Here is a 27,252-nt window from a genome sequence, read left to right as displayed (position 1 = left end):
GAATATATATTTATATATATATTTTCCTCTCTCCTAACTTTGAGGGTAGAGGTCTTGAAAAAAAGCACCAGAATTTTCCCCTGGTTTTTCAGATCTGGTGATGATAGTCTGCTGCAAAAGAGAGATGGTGGTGATTTCTTGGTGAATTGGTGTAGGACAGGGTTCTATAAGATTTGTTTGTGTGTATGTTTGTTCGTAAGGGTGGTACTGTGCTTGGTATTTGTTGACTGATCAATAAAGCTGTTCTGATGCCATAATATCCGAATGCTGCAACTATTTTCCAGTTTCAGAGGTATTAAAAGCTGTGACCTTTTGTTCTGATGTGCTTAATGGTTGTTTGTTTGCCCATTACATAAATATGTATTTGCATTACAGTCTCCTTAAATAAATACATGCATCTAAGTGGAAATAAAAGCCTACCACCATGTCCCATACTAGCTCAATTCAGAGCAAGCCTATCTTGCTATAGCCAAGCTTATTATGTAGTTTTAAACAGGAGTTGAATACAGGATGAAACCCAAATGTTCCTCAAGGTTCTGTAGTGCTTTTTGCATCTTATGATGAGTTTTTATACTGTTGTGGATGCCTTAGAAGCAATATCTAAGATGAATAGTTGTGACTTATGTTTACATTAGTGATAGTCACTGCAGCAAATGCCATTTAGAGGGACCTTAGGTTTTGCTTGTATTGACAAAAAAGCCAATATATATTAGAAATGTAACTGGTACACAATGTGTTTATAGTTTTGTATCCATATTTATAATTTTGTACTTTTCCATGAGAAAGCTTCTGATACCTGGGCTGTCAAGTAAGATATTTCCACATTTCTAAAGGCACAGAAAAGATGCCACTCATGTGACTTCATGAGCTATCAAGTGGTAATTTCTGGTTTACCAAAGTAAATTAGTGCTTTTATTTTCAGTTATGATTAAATACTATTTTTATCTACCCATAGAAAGTTTTTAATCCTGTTTTTAATATATGTAAAAACTGTCTGTCTGTAGCCAATATTAAATGATTTTTCTGGAAAAATAACGTAATCCCATGAGTGTAAGAATAATTATAGGATTTTATTTTGAAAGGTGACAGTTGTTTTATAAGTGTAAATGATGTTGTGCTAGTATTTGGGACTTCGTGAAAGTGTACCTTGTCTTACAGAGAACAGACAGGTTACTGTATTTTGAAGCAGTAGTCTTTCTAATAAGTATTTGTATGGTTTACAGGTTTTAAATGCACAGAGAGCTGGGTACAAGGCGGCTATAGTTCACAATGTTGATTCTGATGACCTCATAAGCATGGGATCCAACGACAGTAAGTACAGGTATCACTTCTTCTCTCCTGTTTGAAAATCATTTCACCCACTAGAGTCTACAGTAGTAAAATCAGTATAAAGTATTATGATGAACTCTGACTTACAACAAACAAACAAAAAAAACGAAAGAACAAAACCACCACCACCAGAAAAAAAAAACAACACCCCAACCAGAAATCCTCCTCCTTTTAACATTTTAAAATGAGAGATATTCATATAAGAACACATATGTATACTTGTATGTTATTTGTGATATTAAATTTTTACATTCTCCTGAGTATTTCTTTTGTTTTTCCTTTAAATTTTAGTTCAGCTGTTCTGGGTTAAATGGTTAAATTTATAAGATAGATTTATATGACTGATGTGGAAAATAGCTGATGTGTTGCTGATTAAGTAGAATTATAGGAAAAGTAAAAAAACTCTGCTCTTTTGGAAGGAAATCAAAGTTTGAAATAGAAGTTTTTAGGATTTGTTAGTGGTTCCATTTTGTTGTTGCACTGTTGTGTACCTTTTTCTATTCCTTTGGACAAATGGATTCTAATTTTATATGAATACATGTACATATTTTCAGGTTTTCAGTTGGAAAAAGAATGTTTAGAGACCAGTGCACCATTTTCTGATTGATTCTGATGGTAGCTGTTGCGATTTTAACCTTTGATGGAGTGAATATGTTCAGAACATCTTGTAATCTAGCAAAATGTTGGTTTTGTTTTATGGTGTGTGTTTTTTCTGTAGTGCTGTTATGACTCTTTGTGGCATTTCTTTATTTTATCCAGTTTTTGAGCTTGCTCAATATGGAACGAGAACATAAATGAGAACAAAAAAGTCTTTCCAAGTGGGAACACCGTTGAGTAAACTAGGAAATGAACTTTCAGCAAACTAAATGGCAGCTGGGTGGCCCAGAAGGCTACGTGAAAGTGGTTTTAATGAATTGCCGACCCGTGTGAATCTTATTTTCAGGTTTCGCTGAGAAATCAAAATGTAGAACAAGTTCACAACAAATGCAGACTTGGGTAGTGTGAGGTGACATGAAGCCATGTACGCTTTTGCCTTGGGAAACCTAACTGTCCTGATTTTGACTAAAGTCAAGATACTTTGACCCTTGAACGTGAAGCATAAGTCAGAGGTGCAACTCAATATAAAGTGAAGCTGAGGAGAAGGTTTTCTAGAATATGGGATTTATCTTTCAATAGTTTTTCATTTGTGCTGCATCTTTTGAGCTTACTACTGCCTTCACTAGTAAGCAGAGAAGGGGGAGACAGATCCACCCAGTTTCTTCAGACTGAAATAAAGATGTGGGATTTGTTCGTTCTCTTCTTTCTTCTTTTTGCACTTTTCTAGCCACAGCTGTTTTCAGTGTGTTCATTTATGTTTAGAGTGAAAAGGAGAGAAGAAAAACTAATTAAAATTTACAGTACCAAATCACAAAAATCACTAGAAATTCTGGAAATCAGTGGAGCTGTGGGACTTTATCAAGTCTCTGAGTAAGAATGATGTTCTGATTAAACTTACTGTGATGATGTCTGGTTTTTTGTCAATATTGTAAAGTATTTTGGATTTATGCTCCCTTTAAATATTCCATTAAGAATTTTGATTTTTGTACTTGCAGTAAAGTCCCTAGAAATTTGGTAGGAAAAATAATACACTTCTCTTATGATGTAAAGATATAGGATGTGTGTACATCATTCTGTATTTTATTAGCTTAAAATATGTCTTCATGTTGTGATAGTCTCATAATGTTCAAGTCTTATGTCTTAAGAGTGCCCATAGAGTGTCTGCATAATAATATTTTTATTTTCTTGCCTTTTTTTTCATATAGTTGAGATTTTAAAGAAGATTGACATTCCTTCTGTCTTTATTGGCGAGACATCAGCTAATTCTCTTAAAGAAGAATTTACTTATGAAAAGGGGTAGGTTACTTCACATGCAGCTGTTACTCTTTGCATTAAGTCGTTGCCTCTTTTTCATGTTTATGGATTTAAAATAGGATGTTGTGATGACAGAGGCTATAGGTATTCCAGGTGAAACCTTGTGCCTGAGAGCAATGGACAGAAGGCATTTTAAAAATTAATATAAATTGCTTTTCTGCAAGAGGGTTACCATATATTTATCAAATGTTACTCCTTTCATTTTCATATAGCATTAAACATACGAGTTTAGCTAATGATCTAGGTATCACAGAAATATTTTTGAGAGTATGTGTATTTCATATCTAAGGGTGTGTTCTTTTCACAACATATGTTGGTTCCCACTGAAGTCAGATGCTGGACTTAACAAAAAAACCCACCACCACCAAAAAAAACAAACAAAAAACCCCCAAACACCCTAAAAAATACTCATCCTTTATTAATAGTTCTAGGAAAAGTCAGAGATGACTTCCTATGCTAGGTGAATCTGCAGGATGCATTTAAGATGATTCTAATGGGTAGCATGATCAGGTTTCAACTGCTTCTGTTCTGCTTTTGAGTTTAAAATGTTAACAAGAAAAGCATTGCGAGAACAAGATGGTTAAAATATATACCTTGAATAGGATGGAAAGAGATGTGTTTCCTATTATTAGTCTGATGTTCTTGCTTCTTCAGATCTCTCTGTCTTTTTACTAAATTAATCAGAACAACTAGATTGTTTCATTCTTAAGTAGACAACTTGCTGATGAAATGACTTGATAAGTAAAGTGTGGCTCCGTATTGAGTAGTCATTATAGAACTACTAACACTTTTATACATTGTCCCTTCTGAGGTGTTTCTGACTGCTTGTGCCAACAGAATAATAATAATAATGGGATTTTACTTCCTTAAGTATCAATAAATACTAGTATTCAGATATCTGGTTGCCAGCATCCATATCAGGTTCTCTAGAAAGACTTTTGCTTTGTGTACTGTAATTTATTGACTCTCCAGAGGACAAAGTGTGCACTTCACCATGTTTCATGATTTGAACCTAAACCTTTCATATAACCCAAAATGCTGTAGTAAGAATGATTTCACTGTGTCTTTTGATAGTCATGTTATATGTTGTTCGTTCTCCTGTCAAAGCAACTATGAGGTTGTTTTCCTCATTGCTTTAGATTTATTTATGATTGAAGTCAGTGAGTAGTTTGAACTCCAGAAATGTTCTAAGAAACATTGTTTTATCGTTCTATTTAATTGACTTTACGTTATGTGAATATCAACTGAATTTTCTGTGTTGTTGTGCACAGGTTCCTTTAGTGTGTTCAGCGATACTCTTTTAATGTTTTTTTTTTTTTAAATTGCATTTATTCTTTATTTCATTGTTCATTAAATTCTAACCTATTTAGAAAGTGTTATCTTTTTCTCCCCCACAGTGGCCATGTTGTGTTAATCCCAGAGTTCAGTCTTCCTTTGGAGTACTACTTAATCCCTTTCCTAATAATTGTAGGGATCTGTCTTATTCTCATCGTCATATTTATGGTAAGTTCCTTCTTTTAATAACATTTTTTCTTTCAAACAAGTCATCATAGAACTGTCACTTACTGAATTTAAATTAAGGGATACAGTAAAGGAACAGCGAAAGCTTTGTGTACTGTACATACCTGTTCCATGCTTACCTATAATCCTTTATTTTCTCAGTACAATAAACAGGTGCAGAATTTTGGTAAAGGGATATCAGAAGCCCTTAGGATGTTCTACCTGGCAAATAACCGCATACAAGGAATTGTCCTCACTGCTACCCTTCCACTGCACAAGCACTTTCTTTTTCGCCCAATAAAGAATGACCTGTCCTTGTGCTTTTGTACACTGACAGTATGTCCCACTGTACCGAACTTGTACTGCTTAATAAATGTTAGTCCCAATGTTCCACAGTGCAGGTCTCGCCGTTTTTTACTGCACGTATAGTAATCAGTCAGCAAGCTCAGAACCTGTTACAGCACATAGGATATAACTTACAGCATATACATTACCTATAGAGGTTCTCATTTGAGCACGTCTCCTATAAAAGGTAAAATAGCATCGCTATGTATTATTTTTTAATGCTTAGGATCACACATTTTTGGAATCTCTGCTGGTCTCTGACCAATTTATTATTTTACCTTTTGATAAAAGTCAAGTAATGCATCAACTGTTGTATGAATTGTCTCAAAATATTTCTTTCTGTGTTAGCGTTTGGCATTGCAAGTTATGTATTTCATTGACATCCTGGGCACATTTGGCACAATCGAAATTGCAGCATCTCTCTGAAAACAAAGCAGAAGCGAACCACTGGAGATGATATAAAATTCGCCAGTGCTTTCTCTGACCTTCTGGTGATAACCTTGATAATAGAGGATTTTGTCGCAGTGAATTAGGTGAACATATAGCCTTATCATTGTATCCTGAAGGTCAGCAGTTTGAGGTAAGGAGAGATGGTATTTCTAAAGGAGAGCAGTCACCAGGAATAGTATTTTGTGAGGATCTGTTGTTCTGAGACCATCAGTATTCCAACTTGAGCTTCACTAATAATCTGCTTATAGTGTACCTAAGTTGAAAATTCAAACAAAGTATGGTATCTAAGAAATGGAATGAAGAAGGCCATGAAAGGAACTGTAGTATCATTTTGAAAATCATAAGTACTGGCTTTGCACTCTGTCAAAATATGGTGTGAAGCACTGATTTGTAATTTTTCAGAAAGATACTAACTAGGGCATGAAGAGAAAGACAATAAGAATAGTTAGGGTGTTTCTTATTTAAAGAGCGATTTAGAAGGCTACCATTGAAGAGATAACTAATGAAGCAGGGGCACATATGAAAACTGTAATCATGAGGAGTGTGAGCTTGACTTTTATCATGACCACCACCGTGGAAATTCAGAAATAAGAGATGGTTTTTACTCTCAAGATATTGCTTCATATTTTGCTTCAGAGTTTTTCACCAGTTAAGCTGCTTGAGTTTTTAGATGATGTTAAGCTAGTTGCAGAAATTCCTTATGGACTTCAGTGCTGTCATTTTCAGGTCAAGAAATGAACTAAATGACACTAATTTCCACCAATCACTTTAGCAAGGAACTAAAGTTACGTAAGAAACACAAGGCTAACCCCACTGAAAAGCCCCCTCTCCTTAGAATTGCAGGTGTTTCCCTCACTATGAAACCAGCAGATACCTGCATCAGAAGTGGCATTACAAATGTTATAGGAGTGAGCGAAACAAATTTGTAAAGTGTTTGTCTTTAGGGTATAAGTGAGTCCTCGAAGCAGAAGCCATAGAATCACAGAATGGTTTGGATCAGAAGGGGCCTTTAAAAATCATCTTGTGCACCCCTGCCGCCATCAGCAGGGACATCTTTCAGTAGATCAAGTTGCTGAAAGCCCGTACAACCTGACCTTGAACACTTCCAGTGATAAGGCATCCACAACTTCACTGGGCAACCTGTTCCAGTGTCTCACCACCTGCATCATAAAAACTTTCTTCATTATATCCCATCTAAATATGCCATCTTTCATAGATACTGATTCTTTTAAAGTTACCTTTTAAGAGGTGGATCTTTTTGTATCAGCATGCTGATACTCTGAATAAAAAAATTTTTTTACCTAATGTGTGAATTTGAGAGTTGCACCTTCCAAATAAAATATTTAGGGAAGAATCATCTGTAAAATCCAAAAGGACCAAACTGATGCTAGGTAGGATTAGCTATAAGAAGGGGAAGTAAACATTGGAGAGGAAAATTTCAGGCATTTAAACTCATCTCCAATTTCCTTGCTTATGCACTGTGAGGAAATGTAAAAAAAGGCAGTTCTGTAAACTATGATTAAGAATGTATTCTTCCAAATATGTCCCAGTTGTAAAAGCAACAGCTTTGAGAGACCTGAATTTCTCTTCTTTTAGTGTCAGTAGGTAGTCAGTACTAAAATGAATGGTTCTTTCAATGTCTTAGAATCATGTTGTAGAGGAAAACCAGACAGGAACCAGGAGAAAATTATCTTATATGTCTGCAAGTCAGGGTTGCCTCTACTATGTACTTGGGACAGATGTTTGGAGGGTTTTGAAAAGAGGTTGTGTGATGTTGGAAATGCCAAAATCCATCTACGCAGCTCATGTTAAACAGAGAGAGAAAAAAAGGGGAGAAGTATTTGAAAGTGTTTTCCAGAGTGTAGTACAGGTTTGAAGAGGGAACAGGGTAACAGCAGGCTGACTAGTGATAAGCTATGGAGCAGCACGACAATGTTTGAAGGATGGTGTGCTGGTGAGGGCTTTCACTCTGCTCCACAATGTACTGGTACACTGGGTACTGGAAGAGTTGGCTGATGTTATTGTGAGACCTCTCTCAGTTATTTGTCAGCAATCTTGGGAAATTGGAGAGGTCCTGGTTGACTACAGCCTAGGAAACATTGTTTGCCCTGTTTTCAAGAAAATGAAAACGGCAGACACAGGTAATTATAGGCATGTCAGTCTCATTTCATTGCCTGGTAAAATTATGGAGAAAATTATTCTGGGAGTTATTGGAAAACACTTGAAAGACAATACGGTCATTGGTCAAAGCTAACATGGGTTCATGAAGGGAAAGTCAGTCCTTACTAACTTAATATCCTTTTGTAGCAATGTTACTCACCTAGTGGGCGGTGGATGTGTGGGGTTGTGCTTCTTTGGGGTTGTTTGGTTTTGGAGGTTTTTTTTAGCAAAGCTTTTGATACTGTCTTTTACAGTATCCTTCTGGACAAAACGTCCACCATAAAGCTAGACAGATACACAGTACGATGGCTGAACAGGTGGCTGAAGGACTAGGCTCAAAGAGTTGTAGTAAATGTGGTAGCATCTAGCTGGCAGCCAGGCATTAGTGGTGTTCATCAGGGTTCAGCTTCATGGCCAGTTCTTGTCAATGTTTCTATTGGTGACCTGGACACAGGAGTTGAGTGTACGCTAAGTAAGTTTGCCAATGACAGTAAATGAGGAGTTGTTCATTCCCTTGAGTGTAGAGAGGCCTTAACAGAGAGATCTTGATCGGTTAAAGCACCGGAGAATTAATTGGTGCGGTGAACTTGATCCCAGGGAGGTTCCAGGTTGCATTTGGTCCTCATTCATTTGTGGTTTCAGCCCTGCTTCTTTCAGGAAATCTTGTTTTTAACTACGAAATGGATGTGAGACTCTCTGATTGTTACTAAGTATCTGAATTAGAGCAGAAAAACTGCAGTTTATGCATGCAGCCCATTGTTTAGCTGGGATAAAAAGAGTCTGAATGAACAGTTTAGATCGGACTATGCTTAAAAAGTGAAACCAGGTGTGATGCAGAAGGATAATTAAATTTTATTTTGCCCAAACCAGTTACAGTTTCAAATGGTCCTAATAGTATTTGTTCATAATGTACATACAGTCATACTTAAAAAAAAAAATAAAATCTGTTGTGAAGTATATTGGTGCCTTCCAGGGATTCCTAAAATGAAAGAGATTAATGCTGTTTATAATATTAATACTGTCTTGGCATTTACCTTATCCACAGCATAGAGAGGTGTAGAGCACCTCTGCAATTTCGAAAGACTTTGTTAGTGTGTATACTTTGGTTAAGGCCATTTTTTTGTTTGTCATATTTGAGAAAATGTCATATCACCGATGCTAGAATTAGAAACTGAACAGAAATAGCATTAGGGACTATTAAGAAAGTGGAAACAGAATCTTTAACATAGTTGAAGACAGCAGGTAACTATACCCCTTTACTCCTCCCCAAACTGCATCTAGATACTATGAAAACAGTTCTGAAGAACATGAGAACAATCTTCTAAAAGAGCTGTAATAATCTATAACTGTAAGCAAAACCAGTCAAACTTAATGAATTGTGTTTTGCTCTGAAATGTGCCATCCCACTATACATGGGCCTTGGTAGGGGATGGCAGCAATGGCCATTATTTTATGTAGTATGGACATGATTTTTTTTTTCCGCCTCTTTCCTTTCCAAAAAAAGCTTGTATATTTTCAGTTTCAAGAACTGGTCATCAAGAACATCCTTTAGGCTTCTTTGGCTTCATCCTTGAGTCCAGGCAAGGGGAAGAGGTGATTCAGTTTGAGCTCTTTTGCAAAGACTCATAAATCAAAGCTTTTATTGTTCTTTTATTGTTTTAACTTACTGTTCATGTTGTCTTATGTCTGTTTCCAGATCACAAAATTTGTGCAAGACAGACACAGAGCAAGAAGGAACCGACTTAGGAAGGATCAGCTTAAGAAACTTCCTGTACATAAATTTAAGAAAGGCAAGTGGATCGTACTTTCTCTAACTAGGTCCCATTGTTTTTAACACCAAAAATTGAGGGTTTGTAGTTTTGGAGATAATTTTGAGTACACTTGGAATGGATAGTAGAGTTTGTCGTGAAAGCATGCAAAAAGTTTGACTTGACCCTGCTGTCACTGAAATAGAGGAGTCCTAACATTTCTTTAATGGAAGCAGAGCAGACACCATGTGGCTGAGAATTAAAATGTTGCTTAATATACCACAAAATCAGTACAGAAATTCCACAGAACTTCTTGTTGCGCACTCATTAACAATCATCACTGCAGTCAGTCACTGTGATGCAGTATTTCCATGATTTGGAACTTCCACCTGGAGTACTGCGTCCAGCTCTGCAGTCCTCAGTACAAAAAAGGCATGGACCTGCTGGAGCAGGTCCCGAGGAGCCCACAAAAATGATCTGAGGGCTGGAGCACCTCTTCTGTGAGGACAGGCTTGAGAGAGTTGGGGTTGTTCAGCCTGGAGAAGAGAAGGCTCTGAGGAGGCCTTGCAATATTTAAAAGGGACTTATAAGAAAGATGGGGACAGACTTTTTAGTAGGGCTTGTTGCAATAGGACAAGGGTAATGGTTTTAAACTAAAAGAGGATAGATTCAGACGAGATAAAAGGAAGACATTTTTTACAGTGAGGATGGTGAAACAGTGGCACAGGTTGCCCAGTGAGGTGGTCGATGCCTCATCCCTGGAAATGTTCAAGGCCAGGCTGGACGTGGCTCTGAGCAACCTGATCGAGTTGAAGATGTCCCTACTTATTGCAGGGGGGGTTGGACTAGATGGCCTTTAAAGGTCCCTTCCAACCCAAACTATCCTATAATTCTATGATTGTTTATCTGGAAACTGGTAAATACTAGTGGCACATAAGTTGCCTAACATTGTAGAGACTATAAAAACAAAACTATCTTGTGGGTGTAATTTATCTGCTTTTCCAGAGGAGTGGTCCTTTCATTCAGTCACAATACTTCTGTAAGGGAAGAGTGATTCAAATTTAATGCCAAAATACTTGCTGTTGTGATTCTTTGTAGTGATTAATTTTACGCAAGATCTAATGACCAGATGACAAATAAAGCTATTACTTCATTCAATGAAATAGAAAAGCTGCCTTAAGTCCTTCTCTGTTGTAGCCTGCTCCTTATAAGTAGAAAAAAATCTGCTGCTTCTCAATTTTGTTTTTTAAATGTGTTACCGTTTTACCATCTGATTGTTCATTCATACAAGCTATTGCAAGATATGAGAAGAAAAGGTGGAAAAAGTACTTAATTGAAATGATTGATTACTATATAACACGTGTCAATAGACAGTGTATTTGCCGAGGCACAAAGACCATGTTACGGGATATGCCTGGATTCAAGGATAGAACCACTTGCTGTTCTTTGCCCTTGATAAAGCCAGCCTGTGTTATTAATGTCATTGCTCTAACTTTGTGTAAAGCAGATGTTCAAATTGAGTGGATGTGGTATTTATGAAATGTTAGTCAGCCTCATAGGGGGGGGGAAAAAAAGTAAAAAAAAAAAAAAAAAAAAATTTTCCTCTGCAGAGTTGACTGAACCTTGCTATAATGACCTATCATTATGGATTTAAAGTTAACTCTAAAAAATTATCTTTGGCCAATAAAGCTAATATTAATTTTGCTTCCTCTTATTGATTTCCTATGAAGACTAATTAGAATAAAAATACAAAGTAAATAATGTTGTACTTTAAAGATAAATTTGCAAGGAAAATGTTGCTTCAAGAAAGTTAATGTCTTTTTCAGTTAAGTGTGTGCATCTGTAATAGCTATCTCAGAATTACATAACTAAGTAGCCAGTGTGTGAAAATATCTTCTTGCTGTTTTCCTCATTCTCCTTCCTCTTTGCTGTTGCTGGATCTTACACAACATGAATTGTTTGGACCTCAGTCAGTCATTGTAAAATACACCTGGCTGTAAATATCCAGCCATCCACTGCATTCAGTGGCTTATGAAAAACAGAACAAAAACCTTATTTTTTCAGCTAGGATTTGAGTTTCCTTAAGTGAACGATCACTTTGGTTCTACTGCTAAGAAATTAATCCCTTACACTACTTTTCTTACTAAAAGGACAAAATTTAACCCAGTACTTGTAGTATGTTACCTTTGGCAATTACAGTAATAATATATTGCTTCCTGCTTCTTTGTGAAAGATAGGGTTTCTCGAGTCATTATTGTGAAATCCATTCACTTCAGTCGTCTTGACGATCTATCCAAACAATCTTACTTTTTGCTTTCAAAAGATAGGTGAAAGTAACTCCTATGGCCCATAATCCTTCTTTTGAGGAATACTGGATTTTCTTTTATCTCCAGCATATTCTTAAAAATCTATTTGTATTGAAACAGGTTGAAATGTTAGTCAAATACTGAAGCTAAGACACCGTAGATACTGGTTCTTCTCTTTCTTGCACTGCTTTTTGTATCGTGGATCACTGCCTAATAAATGGTTTCACTGCACTGTAAAAGGGTTTTTAAGGGAAAGCTGGCTTTAGTGGATTTCTAGAATTTAATAGGCTGATAGGCAAACAATGATATAATGAAGGTGGTGGTTCTGTAGGGGTGATTTCACTCTGACATACCTAAAGAGTTGTTAACACAGAAGATACGTGAATCGTCTCTAAGTAGGATTTGCGTCAAATACAACTGTAACACATGGGAATTCTTTATTAATTTCAGTAGGCTTTAAATCGGGCACTTAGCGTTTCTGTAGTAAGAGTGCAGTAACAAAAGATGTGGCATTGACCATCTTTGCAAAGTCCTCATCAACAAGCCTCACCTTTGAGTAATTCCACAGAATGCAAGGTACGCTATATCAGAAGCTGTTTTCTACACTGAAAGAGTTTTGGGGCAGTTGTTGTTTTATGGTTCCTTACAAAATGGATTACATTTTGGTCATACAAAAGTCAGTGGGAGTTGATATCTTTTGTATGATGTCTTTATAAAAAAACTGAACGCAGCAAAAAAGACAAATCCATTTAATGTGCTTGTAATTTGATCATTAGCAAATCTGAATATTCTGAAGAATAATAGCTTCAGAATAATAGCTAATACATTTCTGAAAATAAATTCTACTATATATAATATAGATAATACTGAGATATATAATATTATATATATTACATATAAAATACTAATATATAGAGAGTATTATTCTAAAGCTAGCTTAACTTTACACTAAAATGGAATCTAGGCCAAGACTGAAAAGATTTTTAGATCTTAACCGCAATGAAATTGCAGTGTAACCTCTCACTTATGTAGAAAAGAAAATACTGTAAATTTAGTGAAGTTAGAATGCTGCAAAAGAAAGAAATGTGTGGGCATCTTACTGGCAGTTTTATTTTTGCATTTTTCATTGTTCACAGGTACACATATATCTGGATGGGTAACTCTGTTTCTGAAAATACATTGATTTTTTTAATTTATATGTACCAAGTAGTTAGTTAGAAGATAGTTTTGTTTACTAAAAACTTTTCATACACAGTTTATTTAAGCAAGATACTTTATTTTGCAGCCATTTCCATGCTTCCCTTTTTTCCCAGTTTTTGGTAGTTCTGAGCCAGCTTCTAAAATACAGTAACAGGTATTTGAGAAAAAGAGGTCTGCAAAGTGTCCCTTTAAAAAATTAAATCTTCTGTTCTTTGGGGGGCATGTAGTCATGGAGGTGAAGCAAACTTGAAGACTAATCAAGGAGGCTCCAGGGTGCACAGACAAATCGAACAGGTCTCGGCACCGAGGGCTGGCCTTTCTGCTGCATGGGCTTGCCTCCCTTTCCCAAGCCATGATGAGGGCAAGAATCTGGGTAATAGCGTTAATTAATTTGTGTGATGACCTGTTGGAGAGATGCAGTAGATGGACTGCAGTTGATGGATCCAGTGGGTGCAGGTGAAGCAGTTGGGCTGAGGGTTTATTGCAAATTACTGTGCAATGAAAGACAGGACTGTGAAGTTGGGTAAGGTTGGCTGGAATACGTGGCCTTGACAAGTCAGAGAAATGTCCTTGTTGTGGTTAGCCAGTATGCTGTCGGGTCGATCTGTGGCCTCCAAGTTTGAGAACTTTAGCATTGGCCTTATTGAGAAAACTTTGTCTGTGTTTACCTGGCCTGGAAATGGATGTGATGCTTTACCACTGCGTTATTTTTTTTCTGAATGTGCTGTTGTTCATTTGCCAGGGGATGCCTTAGTGAGATAAGCCTAGTAAAGAACAGTGTGCAATCATTTTTCAGGACTTTCTTATACATGTTGAATGACTACTGGGGTGCGGGGAAAGACAGCTGTATTATTTGATTTTGTGTTTTTTTTTTTCCTCTGAGATATGATGCCCTTGACACTACTGACTGTTGGTTAACATTCATTTCTGTGTTGAACATGATAATAATGTGCTGATTATAAATGATCCATAAACATGGTTTGACTTACAGAAACAACAGAGAGAAGGAATGTTGTAGCAAAAGAGGAAATAATTTTTTAAAGAACCTGTAGCTGAAATACTTCACTGTGTTACATTAGATGAAAACTCGTACTTCAGTGATATAGGTCTGGCAGTGATGGACTCCATTTAATCTCGCTGACTTTTCCTACGTGCCCATGAGGCTTTTTTCTCTCTCCTGCTTCCCCTTTATCTTCTCCTGTTGTTGTATAGTAACTATCAGGAAAACTGTGTTTATAAGTCTCATGTCCGCTGTGCTTATTTTCCGAAATGCCAGATTACAACAGTGTTATTTTCCAGTGACAGTCATCAGCTTTGCCTTTATGTTGAATAATATATATTAACAAAAATAACATGAACCACATTTCACGGACTTTCTGTACCACCACAGAGGCCCTTGGAATTTATCTTCTGGGGAAACAGGAGAATTTGGTTTTCATCATGGATTTCTGTTATTTGGAGAATAGAACTATGAACTAGGAGGTCCTGAGTTGCAACTTCTGCTCTGATTTACTGCATGCCAAGATAAATAATTATAATCTCTGTCCACTTTCTTTTCCGTCAGTATGGAGTAGGATTGAGAATATTTACTACTTTGCAGTGCTCTTGCAGAAATTGAATACTTAATGTTGCAATGCTCTATCAGTACTGTTGGGGTTCTTTTTTGCATTAATCTGCCTTTTATTGCCTTTCTGGTTTAAAAAAATTGTAATGAAAGCAATGTAATTCATACATATGTACTAATCTCCATAAATTACCTTTGCTGATAGTGAAGCACATTGCAGATGTGCTCTTTCTCTTACCTCTTCAGTCTTGCCTCCCTTCTTTTTTTCCCTGTCAAACCACTAGCTTTAACAAACCTGTAATTTAAACAATTTGCCGTGTCTTTGTTAATTGTACCCATACTGCTGACTGGTTTATTTAGTGTGATCTATAATAATGCAGAAGTCAGGTAGTAGGTAACACAAGACCTTACTGCATTAGAGATCAGCCTATTATTACGTAGGCGTGAATAGTTTTTAGCATCTATCTTACACCCACAAATAGAGAAATCCTTTTAATAATGTGAAGAACTCACCTTCTAAGGGTGTCTTATGTGCCTTGGTTTCATATCTGCTATATAATTGAGTACTATTTAGAATATTTTGTTGTGTTTATACCTTTGGAAGGGAGGAAGGTTAGAAGGTTTTGTTCTGTTTTCTTTTAAAGTGGAAGTGTTAGGCACAGGCAAAAGATAGATTCAGTAGAAATTCTGTCATGGCCATCATAAAATATGAGAAATCAAGTATAACCAGTATTTTGGTAAAATGAGAGGGCTCATTTTGTGTTCCTTTGCTTATTTGGGGAGTTTAGGTTGCACAGGGAGTGCAAGAGCAAGCTTTATGAATGAGGCAAGGAAAGAATTATATCCACATAGGCTTCCCTTACCGCATTCCAAATATATACCTAGTACCATAATGGATAGCCCTTCACATGCTGTATCTTCCTTCTATTTTCATCTCTAATAGATGCCAAGTTTCAATTTTGTGTTATAGTATTTTTGAAATATTGAAGTCCTTAAAAAAAAAAAAAAAATAAAATTTAGCAAAACAGGAACACATGACCGTCATGATCCTGCGTAAGATCCTATTCCATATTTTCCACCCTGTAAAAGAGAGATTCTAGATAAACTCCACCAGGTGTTGTATGTATCTTTAAAAAAATTGACAGCACTTTTAGGAAAGCTCAAAATAGAACTATTTCCATGAATATGCTTTATACTGAGAATTTTTAAGTCTACGGAATGTTAGTTGCTATAGATTTCAGAGAATTGTGTGCACAACAATATGAGATTCTATAGTAAAATAATTCTCTGAACTACAAAAATTAATCCTGTATGATTTTGATTTTTTTTTTTTTTACATCAGTCAATGGTGTTTCGACATTGGAATGATGGAAAAGGCACCTGCTAATAATGCAGCTAAACACAAATTCAGATAAATCAAACAGCCTTATTGTTAATGAGCTGGCTCAGTTCTTAGCTCACTTTTGCTAACATCTGAAAAAGAAGGCTTGCAAAAATCTTGAATCAAGGCAGAGGAGTACTTGCCTTCTATTCTGGTAATGTGGAATATAAACTGTGTCCTTATTTAAAAGCTGAAGCTACAGTTATTTCTATATGAATGATATTAGGCTACTACCATAAATCTTCAGTTAGTTTATGATTTTTTTAAATGAGAAAGTGTTCAGACATGATTAATACTAGTCATGTGAGTTAAAGATTGTTTACAGACTAAGTGGGAAAAGCTATTACACTGCATTTATTTGACTGACAGTTTTCTGCATTTTGGAATTAAAAATGCTTGAGATTTTTTTTTCATTTGCAAAGAAAGTTTATTTTTCTCAGTGAAGTGTAGTGTTACACAGTTATGAAAAATCCTGGTCAAGTTGCTTTTTAGAACTTTAAGTTTTGAATTTTTAACATTTGTGCTTTATTTATTGATGATCTTACTCTGAACACATAAACAGAAAAATAGTACATCTTTGCCTCTCTTCTGTCACCGAACAACTTCATTTTGCTGATTCTCTTTCCCCGAAAATTGAGTTTATTGTAATACTCGAAATTTGGGCTGGCGATAACCATTCATCTTTTGTGCCTCTACCTCACTGATGACTCACTGGTGTTATTTTTGTTGGCTTTCTGCAGTTTCCTTGGAAAGCTCAGTTCCTTCGTTGCTGGTGCACAGGTCTTAATTTTCCTACTGCGATGTACTTAGTCTCCTTACATGTACTAAACAGATACAGAACAACCATGCCGAGTTGCATATGAAAACTTTTCTTTGAATATGAAAGTTATGCATATGAAAGTTTTTCTTTGAAAACTGACACTGAACACCTAATGTAGCTAATTTTGCCATCTGTAGAAAAGTGTTGGGTTTAGCAGCGTGGTATGAAAACAAATGCTGAACTGAGTTTCCAGAAATTCTCTCTTGCCATGTAGTTTCCTTACAGTAAACGCTCTGCTCCTATTTGGACTTTTGCATTAAAAGGACACCTCTTCTGAGTAATGCAAAATCTGCCTGCTTCATTCATTTGCAGCCTTCTTGATAATGTAGGGTAAGCTCATGACCCAAACGTGGACCTACTGTACCTGCACATTATCGATATCTGCCCCGTTATTTCCACTTTGTTCCCAAAACAACACTTTGACAACTTGTGTATTATATCAACTCTTTTGAACAAGCCTGGAGCGTGAACTGTGCGTCGGATTTGTCCCCGGTTGATCTCATGTATGTAATCTGGACAGTGCTTTGGGAACTAACATGGGAATTGCTGTGGAAAAAAAAACCAACCTACATTTGTGCTAAACAGTGTTGTGACAGATTACTGCGTGTGATATGTGTGTGTTGAAAGGTGAACTAAGTATGTGAGAGGTTCTTGTTGTGGCTGTTAGCCCTAGCACATGTCAGTCTTGTGAATTTAAATCTGACATTGGAGACCAATTTCAAACCTCAGAGCGATGTGCAGCAACAAAGTTTTAGTGCAGCAGATAGTCCAGAAAAGACTTGATAGAAGTTTACTGGGAGAGGATTGAGGTGACACTGAGAGGAATGGGAGTAGAGGATTGAGTTGTGAGGTAACACTTGTGGGATGAATGGGGCTCAGGTTGGGTGGAATTTGGAAGGAACTGGAAGAGATTGGAAGGAGATGGGGAAAGCTGCCCTGAGGGGCACTGGGAACAAGATACACCATCTCAACCCTTCTTTCTTTTACCTTGCAGTGGCAAGATCAGAGGCCTCATTTCTCTTACAGGGGTCCCTGCCTTCCTGTATGCCTTTTCTCATCTGTATTTTGGTATATGAGAGAGTGAACCTTCTCTGCACATACCCTTTCTGATGGGATCTACATCTCCTTACTTCCCTAACTTGTCTACTGTGTGGTAACCCCCAGGATCTTAGGTAGCCCTGAAGATGGTGAAAATATAAACTGCTGAGCACTGGGAGATTAAGAAGCAGCTGTGAAGACTATGCAGGTTGGGAACAGGCAGACTTAGTGGGCTAGGACTGCTATTATGAATACTTAGCCAAAATATGCAGTGTGCCATGTAGTTCTTTGGGACCACCCCCAGGATATTGCAGGCTGTATCTGGGGTGTCCATACTTTGAGAAAGGAGGACCATATAATCTTTTTTTCCTGGGGCACTATTGTTGGTGTGTTTCCTTAGGACACGGTGTATAACCAGGATGCAGACACCCTAGCACCACATGTTGAGCAGATGACTGCCCTTATGATAGGATGTACAAATATGCATTGGATCATTTGACCCTGTAACTATCCAGTCCCTCAACCAAATGTGTTAGTCAAGTGATGGGAAAACTTGCAGTTCTGTCTGCTGGCACATGTGCATCTAGCCATGTGACAGGGAGGACTTAACAGGGGGAGAGAGGGGCTGGGCCAGACTAACTTTTTTCTGGTACACTGTAGTTTGGGCATCTAAAGAACGCTTCATGATCAGGAGAGTGGGCAGCCCTCGTAAGCAGCTGCTTTTGAAGAGATGGTGCAGTACTGGACAGTGTTAAGAGAGTGAGGTTCAGTTGTCTAAATAAATTACTAATGGCATAATAGGAGAAGTACCATCTGGAAATAGCGAGTAGCGGCACCGGATGTGTCTAAGTTGCAAGAGGTGTATGAAAGAGGAGTTCACGAACTTTTGCAGATACAGTGGCTTTGTGTGCATGGCCAGAACTTTTCCAGCTTTGACAGAGCTGAGCAGATACTGAGCCCAGCTCATGTCAAAGCAAGGGATCCAAACAGTGACAGGGACCTTTTCGCCTCTTAAGTCCCTCTCAGGGCTTGATCAGGTAAGTATTCACAAGACATATAACGAAATGTCGCTACCTCTTTATTTTAAAGGGTGTACTTGGCTCTACTCACCTTTAATAATATAGCCTAGTAATTGTCAGTCTTGGACAAGAATTGGGGGATCCAGGTTCAGTTCCCTTCATTGTCTTCTAGGATTAAGATGTCCATTTCCATCGCCTTCCGGATCCTATTCTCTTAAGAACTTCCTGTGTCACCTATCTAAAGCCTTGACCTAAAAGTAGGTTTGAGGAAAGGGGGTGGTTTGGCCCTTTGCCATTATTACCTTCTGATGATCCTGAAAGGCTAGTTCAGAATATCACTGCTCCAACAGTCAAGTTTTCTTTTCACTTCCAACTTAATGATTCCTGGTCAGATGATAGCTCCTTTTTTCTTTCCCTGCCGCTGGCTTCTCTCTCTTCTCTGTCCATGGTATTTCTCCTCTGTGGTGTTTACAGAGAAAGCTGAAGCCCCTTTCAGCCTTCAGATTGTTAGATTAAAATTGTCAGGCTATTTTTTTTATTTTTCTTACATGATTGTGTCTCTGTTATGTGATCATAATACTCTCTTTTTCTTTCTGTTTGAATTAATCTTTTGAGGGTATGGGTGGCCGTGTTACTCTTGATGCTTCCTACTGTTGCATTTTTGTTTTTCCCAGTTGTATCACATTAGGAACACTGTAGTGATCAACCAGTATGCTCTGTTTCTTCTCAATTGTTTATAACTGATGAAATCTCAGCTAAAAATTCCCAAGGACATAATTCGTAAATGGATGCACTTGCATGTTACAGTAATGACTTTCATTCGTGTACCATTATTCCAGATTTGCAGATTTTTTTTCTGTGCTATCCCAGTTAGCCTGTTGATGATGCCTACTTAATTGTCTCATATATGTATAGTTGATACGCTCCTTGTTTTTGTATCAATATTATTCCAAAGCAATTTTGTAAAAAGACAATACCAATAACTCTCCTCCAGCCTAATGAACTTCTTCCATCACCACCAGTAGCAACTGCCATTTATTCAGCTCGCTCTACTAATCCTCACTAATCTTACTGACTAGGGGCAGCCGTTTCACACATAGAACTTTACTGAAGGAAACACCAAAGTCCACATAGATAAGATGTGCCATATTTCTTGTGCAAAGGCATTGTATACCTTTACTATGGCCATGCTGTATTTGATCATGTTTTCTCTTTATTTACATAGCTTATCATTCATTAAGTGCCCTAATTTATGTTATCGGCCACTCTGGAAAGGGCATTCTCCTCCCCTTCTGCTGAGCTTGTATGTACTTCACAGAAGAGAATCCTGCATTCAGAGGGGCGAGGAAGACATGAAAAGATTCAAGGCTTTGTCCTTGCCCAGAGAGGGAGATGTCTTTGAACCCGTATGTGTTAAGGGAGGTGGTTTAAATTTAAGAAACATACCGTGGATTTGTATTTGTTCTCTCACTGCTTTGTTCTGCTTTCTACTGTTTCGTCTTTTGCCAACATGTCTGGGCTGTTCTCTTCACCAGTGTCTCCACCCCTTTGCTAACAAAAAGACCTGCTGTATAACTGTGAAAAGCATTAGATTTGTATGAAACTAAGATCTGCAAGAAATGTTGTTATTCAGGATATCATGCCACCTTTGAAGAATTAGGGTAAAGAGCAAGTGCCTTCAGCTATCTTGAGAAACACACATGCACACACACCATGAGTGTACACATTTCTGGAATAAGTGCTGCTGAATTTCCTGAAATTTTCTAGCTCCAGCAGTTGTACCAGATGTTGGTAAGGCTAAAGGCTGTTGGACTTAAGTTTCTGAAGCTAAGGAAAAAAAGATGGAATAAGGTCAGCACTGGTCAGGCCACGTGTGGAGTACTGTGTCCGCTTCTGGGCTTCAGTACAGGAAAGACATGAAGCTACTGGAGAGAGTCCAGTGAGAGGCCACGAAGATGATGAGGGGACTGGAGCATCTCTCCTGTGAGGAAAGGCTGAGAGAGCTGGGACTGTTCAGCCTGGAGAAGAGAAAGCTTGGGGGGATCTCTCCAATGTGTATGAGTACCTGAAGGGAGGGTGCAAAAAAATGGAGCCAAACTCTTCCCAGTGATGTCCAGTGACAGGACAAGTAGTCTATCTAAATATTCAATAGAAATATTCAAGGATACACAGGATACGAGGAGAAAGTTGACATCAAAAATTGTGATATTTTACAACTTTGCAGTAACTTCATCTGGGAAAAGGACTGTGCTGATTTTGGTTGGGATAGAGTTAAATTTTTTTCGCAGCAGCTGGTATGGGGCTGTGTGTTGGATTTGTGCTGACAACAGGGTTGGTAACAGAGGGCTGTGTTAGTTACTGCTGAGCAGGGCTTACACAGCATCACGGGCTGTCCTGCTCCTCACCCCACCCCACCCCACCAGTGAGGAGGCTCGGGGGGGCACAAGGAGTTGGGAGGGGACACAGCCGGGACAGCTGACCCCAGTGACCCCAGGGATATCCCATACCGTATGGCGTCATGCTCAGCACATACAGCTGGGGGAAGAAGGACGACGGGGGGATGTTTGGTGTAAGAACCATTTGGGTTGATGAAAGGATTGTGTTGTAAAGCCCTTGATAAAACTGAAACAGGAATAAATTGACTTCTAAAAAGTGTTTATATTTTGGTCATATAATGTATCACAACAGTGTACATAATGTCAATACTGTCAGTAATGTATATCTTATTTGTGAGGTTTGAATTACAAAATAATCTAAACTTTCTCCTGTGACTAGACTATCCTCCTTGATTATTCTGCTTTTTTACTCAGTTGTCTTTGTTGTTGTTTTTCTGCCTAAGTTTTCTCAGTAACTTATTGATACCTGTATAGTAAAGTGAATCCTGTATTTTAAATCATTTTATCTTTTAATAAGAATGATAGAGTATTATAGAGAGAGCACTTCACACAGTTTAAAACATTTGTATTAACCTGAAGGGAGTGAATGAGCTATAGTCCTAACAAGGAGAGAAATACAGCAGTCAACTATATGGCTTCAAAGAACCTGCCCCTTGCATGGGCAGGGAAGAGTCATACTTTCTTCAGCCTGTGAAACTCGCCAAGAGAACATGTAGGCATGTGTTTGAAAAGGTCTGTTGCAAATCTTTTAAAGTTAAACTGATTCTCAATTATGTGCTGTAGGAGATGAATACGATGTATGTGCCATTTGTCTGGATGAATATGAGGATGGAGACAAGCTCAGAATCCTTCCATGTTCTCATGGTAAGCAGCTGTATTTTAGGTTTGGTATTTGTGTTAAAACAGCTCTCTAAAACACCATGTCTAAAACCACAGTGAAGATGTTTATTGATTGATTTATAAAAATTTAGTTTTTGCTAATATGCAGGAGTGTATATACAAATTGGGAAAAGAGTAAACTTTTCTTTCTCTTTATGAAAGCAAAAAAGGCTAGCATTCCCACCTAGCATTTTTCTTTGGACGTACACATGAAAGAAAATCTGGGCTTGACACTGTCCTCTGAATATCTCTATATTTAATAGGGAAACATGTTCCAGAACTATTTTTTTACATTGAAAAAAAAAAAAAAGCTCTCACTTTCTCCAAGACAAACCGTAAAACGTAATTCAGCTATTAGTGACATGGAGTTATGGATGAAGGGATATAGTCTGTCCCACAGCCTGAAGCCATATAGACCACTGCCTTGACTGCACTTGGAAGTCAGTGTTGTCAGTGGAAAAATTAGTGGAATATTTTCACTGTGACAAGCTGGGCACTGTCTGAACAGTCTTTCTCAAATACAGCCCACTGCAAAAGGTATCTCTGGTAGTCATGTATCTATCTACCCACAAGACAAGACTGCTCTTAGCTGCGTGCAAGTACAAGAAGCATTTTAAGAGCTTATATGTAGAAATCTGGAAGAGGCCTGGGCCCAAGAGCATCTCTAAATTTAAATTTATTTTTTTTTTAATAAAAGCTCTGTAAAATCTATCGAGAAAGATGGGATTCGTCCTTCCTAGCTTGAGACCCTCTCTTTACATGCCAGTCCATTAACTATATTACAGCCATTTTAGCTGGGTGTAGTTTTACGCAGCTTTTTCTCATTAAATTCCTGCTCTGATCATCAGGCACTGCAGCAGCAAATACCAACCACATCACTCAGAGATTCAAAAAAAGAGATAACTGGTGTTACAGCCTTACATCCACAGTCAACACAGCAGATGACTGAGGATCTACAAAGCTCAGTCTATCATAAAAAACAATTTCAAAACATGATGACAAAGAAAGAGTTCTCGGAAGAACAGGTCCATAGCATCTGTCCCAGCTGGGGACTGCAAAGTTAACTAAACCTGATCACCAATATCAAAGATTGCTGGCAAATTAGAAAAATAAAAATCCAAAACCACCACTGTCAGTTCTCGTGGAGAACATGCTACTAATGTTCTTGAACAGGTACTAAACACGACATGCTTGCCTTTGTAAATATTTAGCTCTTTGCCAGACAGAAGTCTCTGTTAATAAGCACAGCTAGGTTTTTAACACCATAAGTAAGACACTTTCAAACACTTTTTTTTAAACAAGGCCAGTATAGTTGCAGTGCCAACTGTAGACCTGATTTAAAATCCGCAAAATCATGCGGTAATTTTATTTAATAACAAGATGCTTCAATACATCTTGGTGGAGGTTAGAGGCGTCATGAGGATAATAATGGTGGGCATGTCTGCTGCAAGGTGGGTATAATTCCTCAAGAAACTTTTCAAGTTTATTTTGTCAAACATGGCCTATTTGCAGGACTGCTCTCAGATTCATTCCGTAGAGGAAATGGGTATGTATTACATATATCCATATGGCCAAGATCCTAATGTATTAGACGTTTTGTACATAAGGATAGACAGTCTACATGCCAGCAAACTTGTGACTAAAATTCTCTATATGAGTTGAATTCTAACATTCTCCTGTGTTACTAAACATAAATACAATTTAGCAGGCTTCCTTGTCCTTTTCACTTAGATAATGATGTACTTGTATTTTGTTTTCTAACAGCGTATCACTGCAAGTGCGTGGACCCCTGGCTGACAAAAACAAAAAAAACATGTCCCGTATGTAAACAGAAAGTGGTCCCTTCTCAGGGGGACTCTGACTCTGAAACAGACAGTAGTCAAGAAGAGAACGAAGTATCTGAAAATACTCCTTTGCTTAGACCATTAGCCTCAGTTAGTACTCAGTCATTTGGGGCTTTGTCAGAATCTCATTCCCATCAGAACATGACCGAGTCCTCAGAATATGAGGAAGATGACAATGACAATATTGATAGCAGTGATGCAGAAAATGGAATAAATGAAGAAAGTGTAGTGGTTCAACTACAGCCCAATGACGAAAGCGAGTACAGAGTGGCAAATACTGTTTGAGACTACTAATGATGAATAGTGTATGAACAAAAGAGTTCTTAAGGCTATACTTTACAAACCTTTATGTAGGGAGTATATTTTAATCTGTAATCCATTTGGTTTCTTCAATAGGAGCAGCAGTTCATGTAGTGGTACTATTGTTAGATCATTACTGATAGATTTATTTTTGATTCAGGTATCAGTCACACGTTCTGTCTTCTCAAAATGAAAAGTTTAACTGGACTTCACGATGTTAATGAATAATGTTAATAGTTTATATAAATAGAAATATCACACAGACTCTAAATGTATCTTGTTGAAATGGGATTTATCTGGAAGTAAGTTTTTTCCATTTTGTAGCTACAACCGGGTCATACCGATAGCAATATTTATTACATGTATGGTATGTGTTACCCCTTAAGCCCAACAAAAAATGTATTTGCATGTTTGTAGAGTTTTTCTAAAAACTGTCACCACTACTGAAAGAAAAGTGTAGAACAGACCAATATTCTATGTGCTGGTATATCAGAACAAAGCAGAAGAAATTCCACTTTTATCTCGAAGCAGCAGTGATTCCAAATAATCCTTTGGAGTTTGCCACAGTAGCTGAGTTTAAGCAGTTCTATTGAGCGAATCCTAGGATGAGGAAACTTAGAATATACATTTAGTTTTGAGCAGTTCACAAGGTAAGATCCACCATAAGCACATTACTTATACCTACTTGCTACTACAATGTAGTCTGATTTCCAGTGATGATGTGGGAGTTGGGCAGGGGTGCGACCAAAACAGAGGTTTTGTTCCACATAGAAAAATAATTTTAGGTAAGTATTCTATTGATCCTCAACTCATATACCTCTTACTAAAGAGCATTTTATGCTGCATTAGTCTGCTAAACTATGTATATAAAAAAATTGTTCTTTTCAAATACCTGATTTGAAAACAAGTGCTTATAACTGTTTAACAGAACTCAGTACTTACCAGTGTATCATGAAAAAAGTAAATGATATATAATACCGCTGTAACTATGTAGAAAGTAAAAAACATATGTAAAAAAACATACTCAAAATGCGGAGATTTTTTTTATATGGCCTTGAATAAGGAAAGCTTGAAAGAATGTTAATAAACATGTTTTCCACTTTAAGTATCAAAAGGGATTTATTGAACTTTTGCATTACTTACATTCATTGTGTACTCTTCCACATTTATCACTAAGGTTGAAGTCTTTTTTTTAAAGATCCAGAACGTGCAACTGTTAAGATCCCTTAGTAAACATTAACCTACATTGTGCTGTGTATCACAGTACAGAGTGTTGTACCGATCGGTACTGTATGCAGGAGGACTACGTTACGTAGAAAACATTTATTTTTGTTCACTTGTAGTTTGAGGAGAAGTTTGACTCAGTCTGGGTCGGTACATGTGATCTGTGTGGGGGAGAGGGAAGGAAGACCCAGGGTGTGGTTAATAGTTCCTGCTCACCTGCCAGCACCTTCAGAGGTGAAGTCTGTGAGCCTGGGCTCTGGAAATCCTGGACTGAGGTGATTACAGGTGAGGTGTTCCCATTTGTTATTGCTGACCTAATGCACGGTGCAGCTACACCCTCCTTGCTTCAGCCTGGCGATGGAAATCTGTTCTCTGGGACTGGCTAAGAGCAGAGAAAGCTTATTTTGCAGAATGAGGCACGGTAAAGGATAATAATGAAAGAATGATTCATCTTCATACCACTGCCACCAGCAATCCGTGGGGTTAAAGACAAACAACGTATTATTACATTTTCAGAGTGTAAAATTCCGCTTCAGCTTACATATGTCTAGTCAAGTCCAAATGTGAAAACTGGTTTCTGAAAACTTACTAAGCTGAAAGATGTTTCTTAAAATAGGTTCCTACTGCTCATATGTTATGAGTGCATGTGTTTGTTCATAATTGTATTTCAGGCACCCCAAAACCTGAAGAGATCCAGAATCATGAACTGAAGCAAACTTTATAACATATGCTATATGTATCTCTGGTTGTAGTATTTGCTGCAATGACAAAAAGTAAAATTACGCTCTTTTTAGCAGTTTCTCACCTGCCATTCTCCGTGCTATACAGAGAAAATGCAGGCAGCAAAGGATATTCTGTTTCCATCCCAAATATACTGTACTTTTTTAAATGTTCCATTTTCTAGATTTCCTGATGATATTAATGCAAATTTTATTTCAGCAGGCCTTGGTAGTAAACATGGTAGTGATACTCCCCCTGCCATACCTCCCTTGGGCCACAGAGAGAGTTTAGTTGTCAGTTGCCATTGCCAGTGAGAATGAAGAGGAAAATTAAAGAAGGAATGGCACTTTATTATTAGAAATACTTCAGAAGGTGAAGTATCTCTTAGCATTTCTAAGTAGAAGTTGCATATTTCATGAAAACTTGCTGGATAAATCTTCTGTGTCAAAACGTACGGCCTGTCCAAACCCACAGGAAGAGATAAATACGGATTTTTCTTTGGGCTATGGCCTACTACATCATCCACGTGAAGGAGCACTGTTTCCTCACAGTACGCCATGAACAGCTGGCTCCCAGGGGTTTTTGCTTATGTGAAGTCTGTTGATCTAACTTAAATCCCTAGTTATCTTCGAGAATAGGATGTTGGTGCTTTAAAGAGGTTCATACTTGATTGTCTAGTTGAAAAAAATTTATTCTAGCAAGCAGTTGTAATGTGTCTGAAGTTAAAAGTCTTTCATGGGACCTCTGAAGCATATCCTCTCTCTGCGTAAAACAGCATAGGTATCATTGGCAGTTATCACAAAATATTATTGGTATGACCAGTATAAATAGCTCCTTACGAAACAAGCTTGCACCAAACCTTTCATTGCATAATGAGAACATACAACTTGAAAAAGGAGCCAAAAGAGGACAGGAATTAAAACTTGTCCTGAAAGGGGAAGGTAAGCCGGGGGTGGGTGGGGGGGGGCGAAGCGAATCCGGTAAAAAAATACTGGAAGAAAGTGATGGGTCTGACAAGTGTTTTTCTTGATAGGTCAGTAATCAAAGAATAGAGAAGATTTAAATAGCAAAACAAACAACTCTCTTCAGCCCGCCTCGACAGCACACAATGTTGGGAG

At 37.6% G+C, this 27,252-nt stretch overlaps 1 protein-coding gene across 1 annotated transcript; it reads left to right on the top strand.

Moving 5' to 3' along the window:
• Positions 1 to 1,223: 1,223 nt before the first annotated feature.
• Positions 1,224 to 25,102, top strand: RNF13 (ring finger protein 13; the record flags this gene model as incomplete). The annotated part of the gene is made up of 6 exons (XM_009702143.1): positions 1,224 to 1,311; positions 3,132 to 3,222; positions 4,638 to 4,743; positions 9,392 to 9,485; positions 21,951 to 22,031; positions 23,811 to 25,102. Coding segments are annotated over 6 exons (825 nt in total), but the record flags the coding sequence as incomplete, so codon positions are not given.
• Positions 25,103 to 27,252: the final 2,150 nt, after the last annotated feature.

The sequence above is a fragment of the Cariama cristata genome, unplaced genomic scaffold (genome assembly GCF_000690535.1).
Source record: "Cariama cristata isolate BGI_N322 unplaced genomic scaffold, ASM69053v1 scaffold22416, whole genome shotgun sequence".
NCBI lineage: Eukaryota > Metazoa > Chordata > Aves > Cariamiformes > Cariamidae > Cariama > Cariama cristata.
This window is presented reverse-complemented; position numbering and strand designations above follow the sequence as displayed.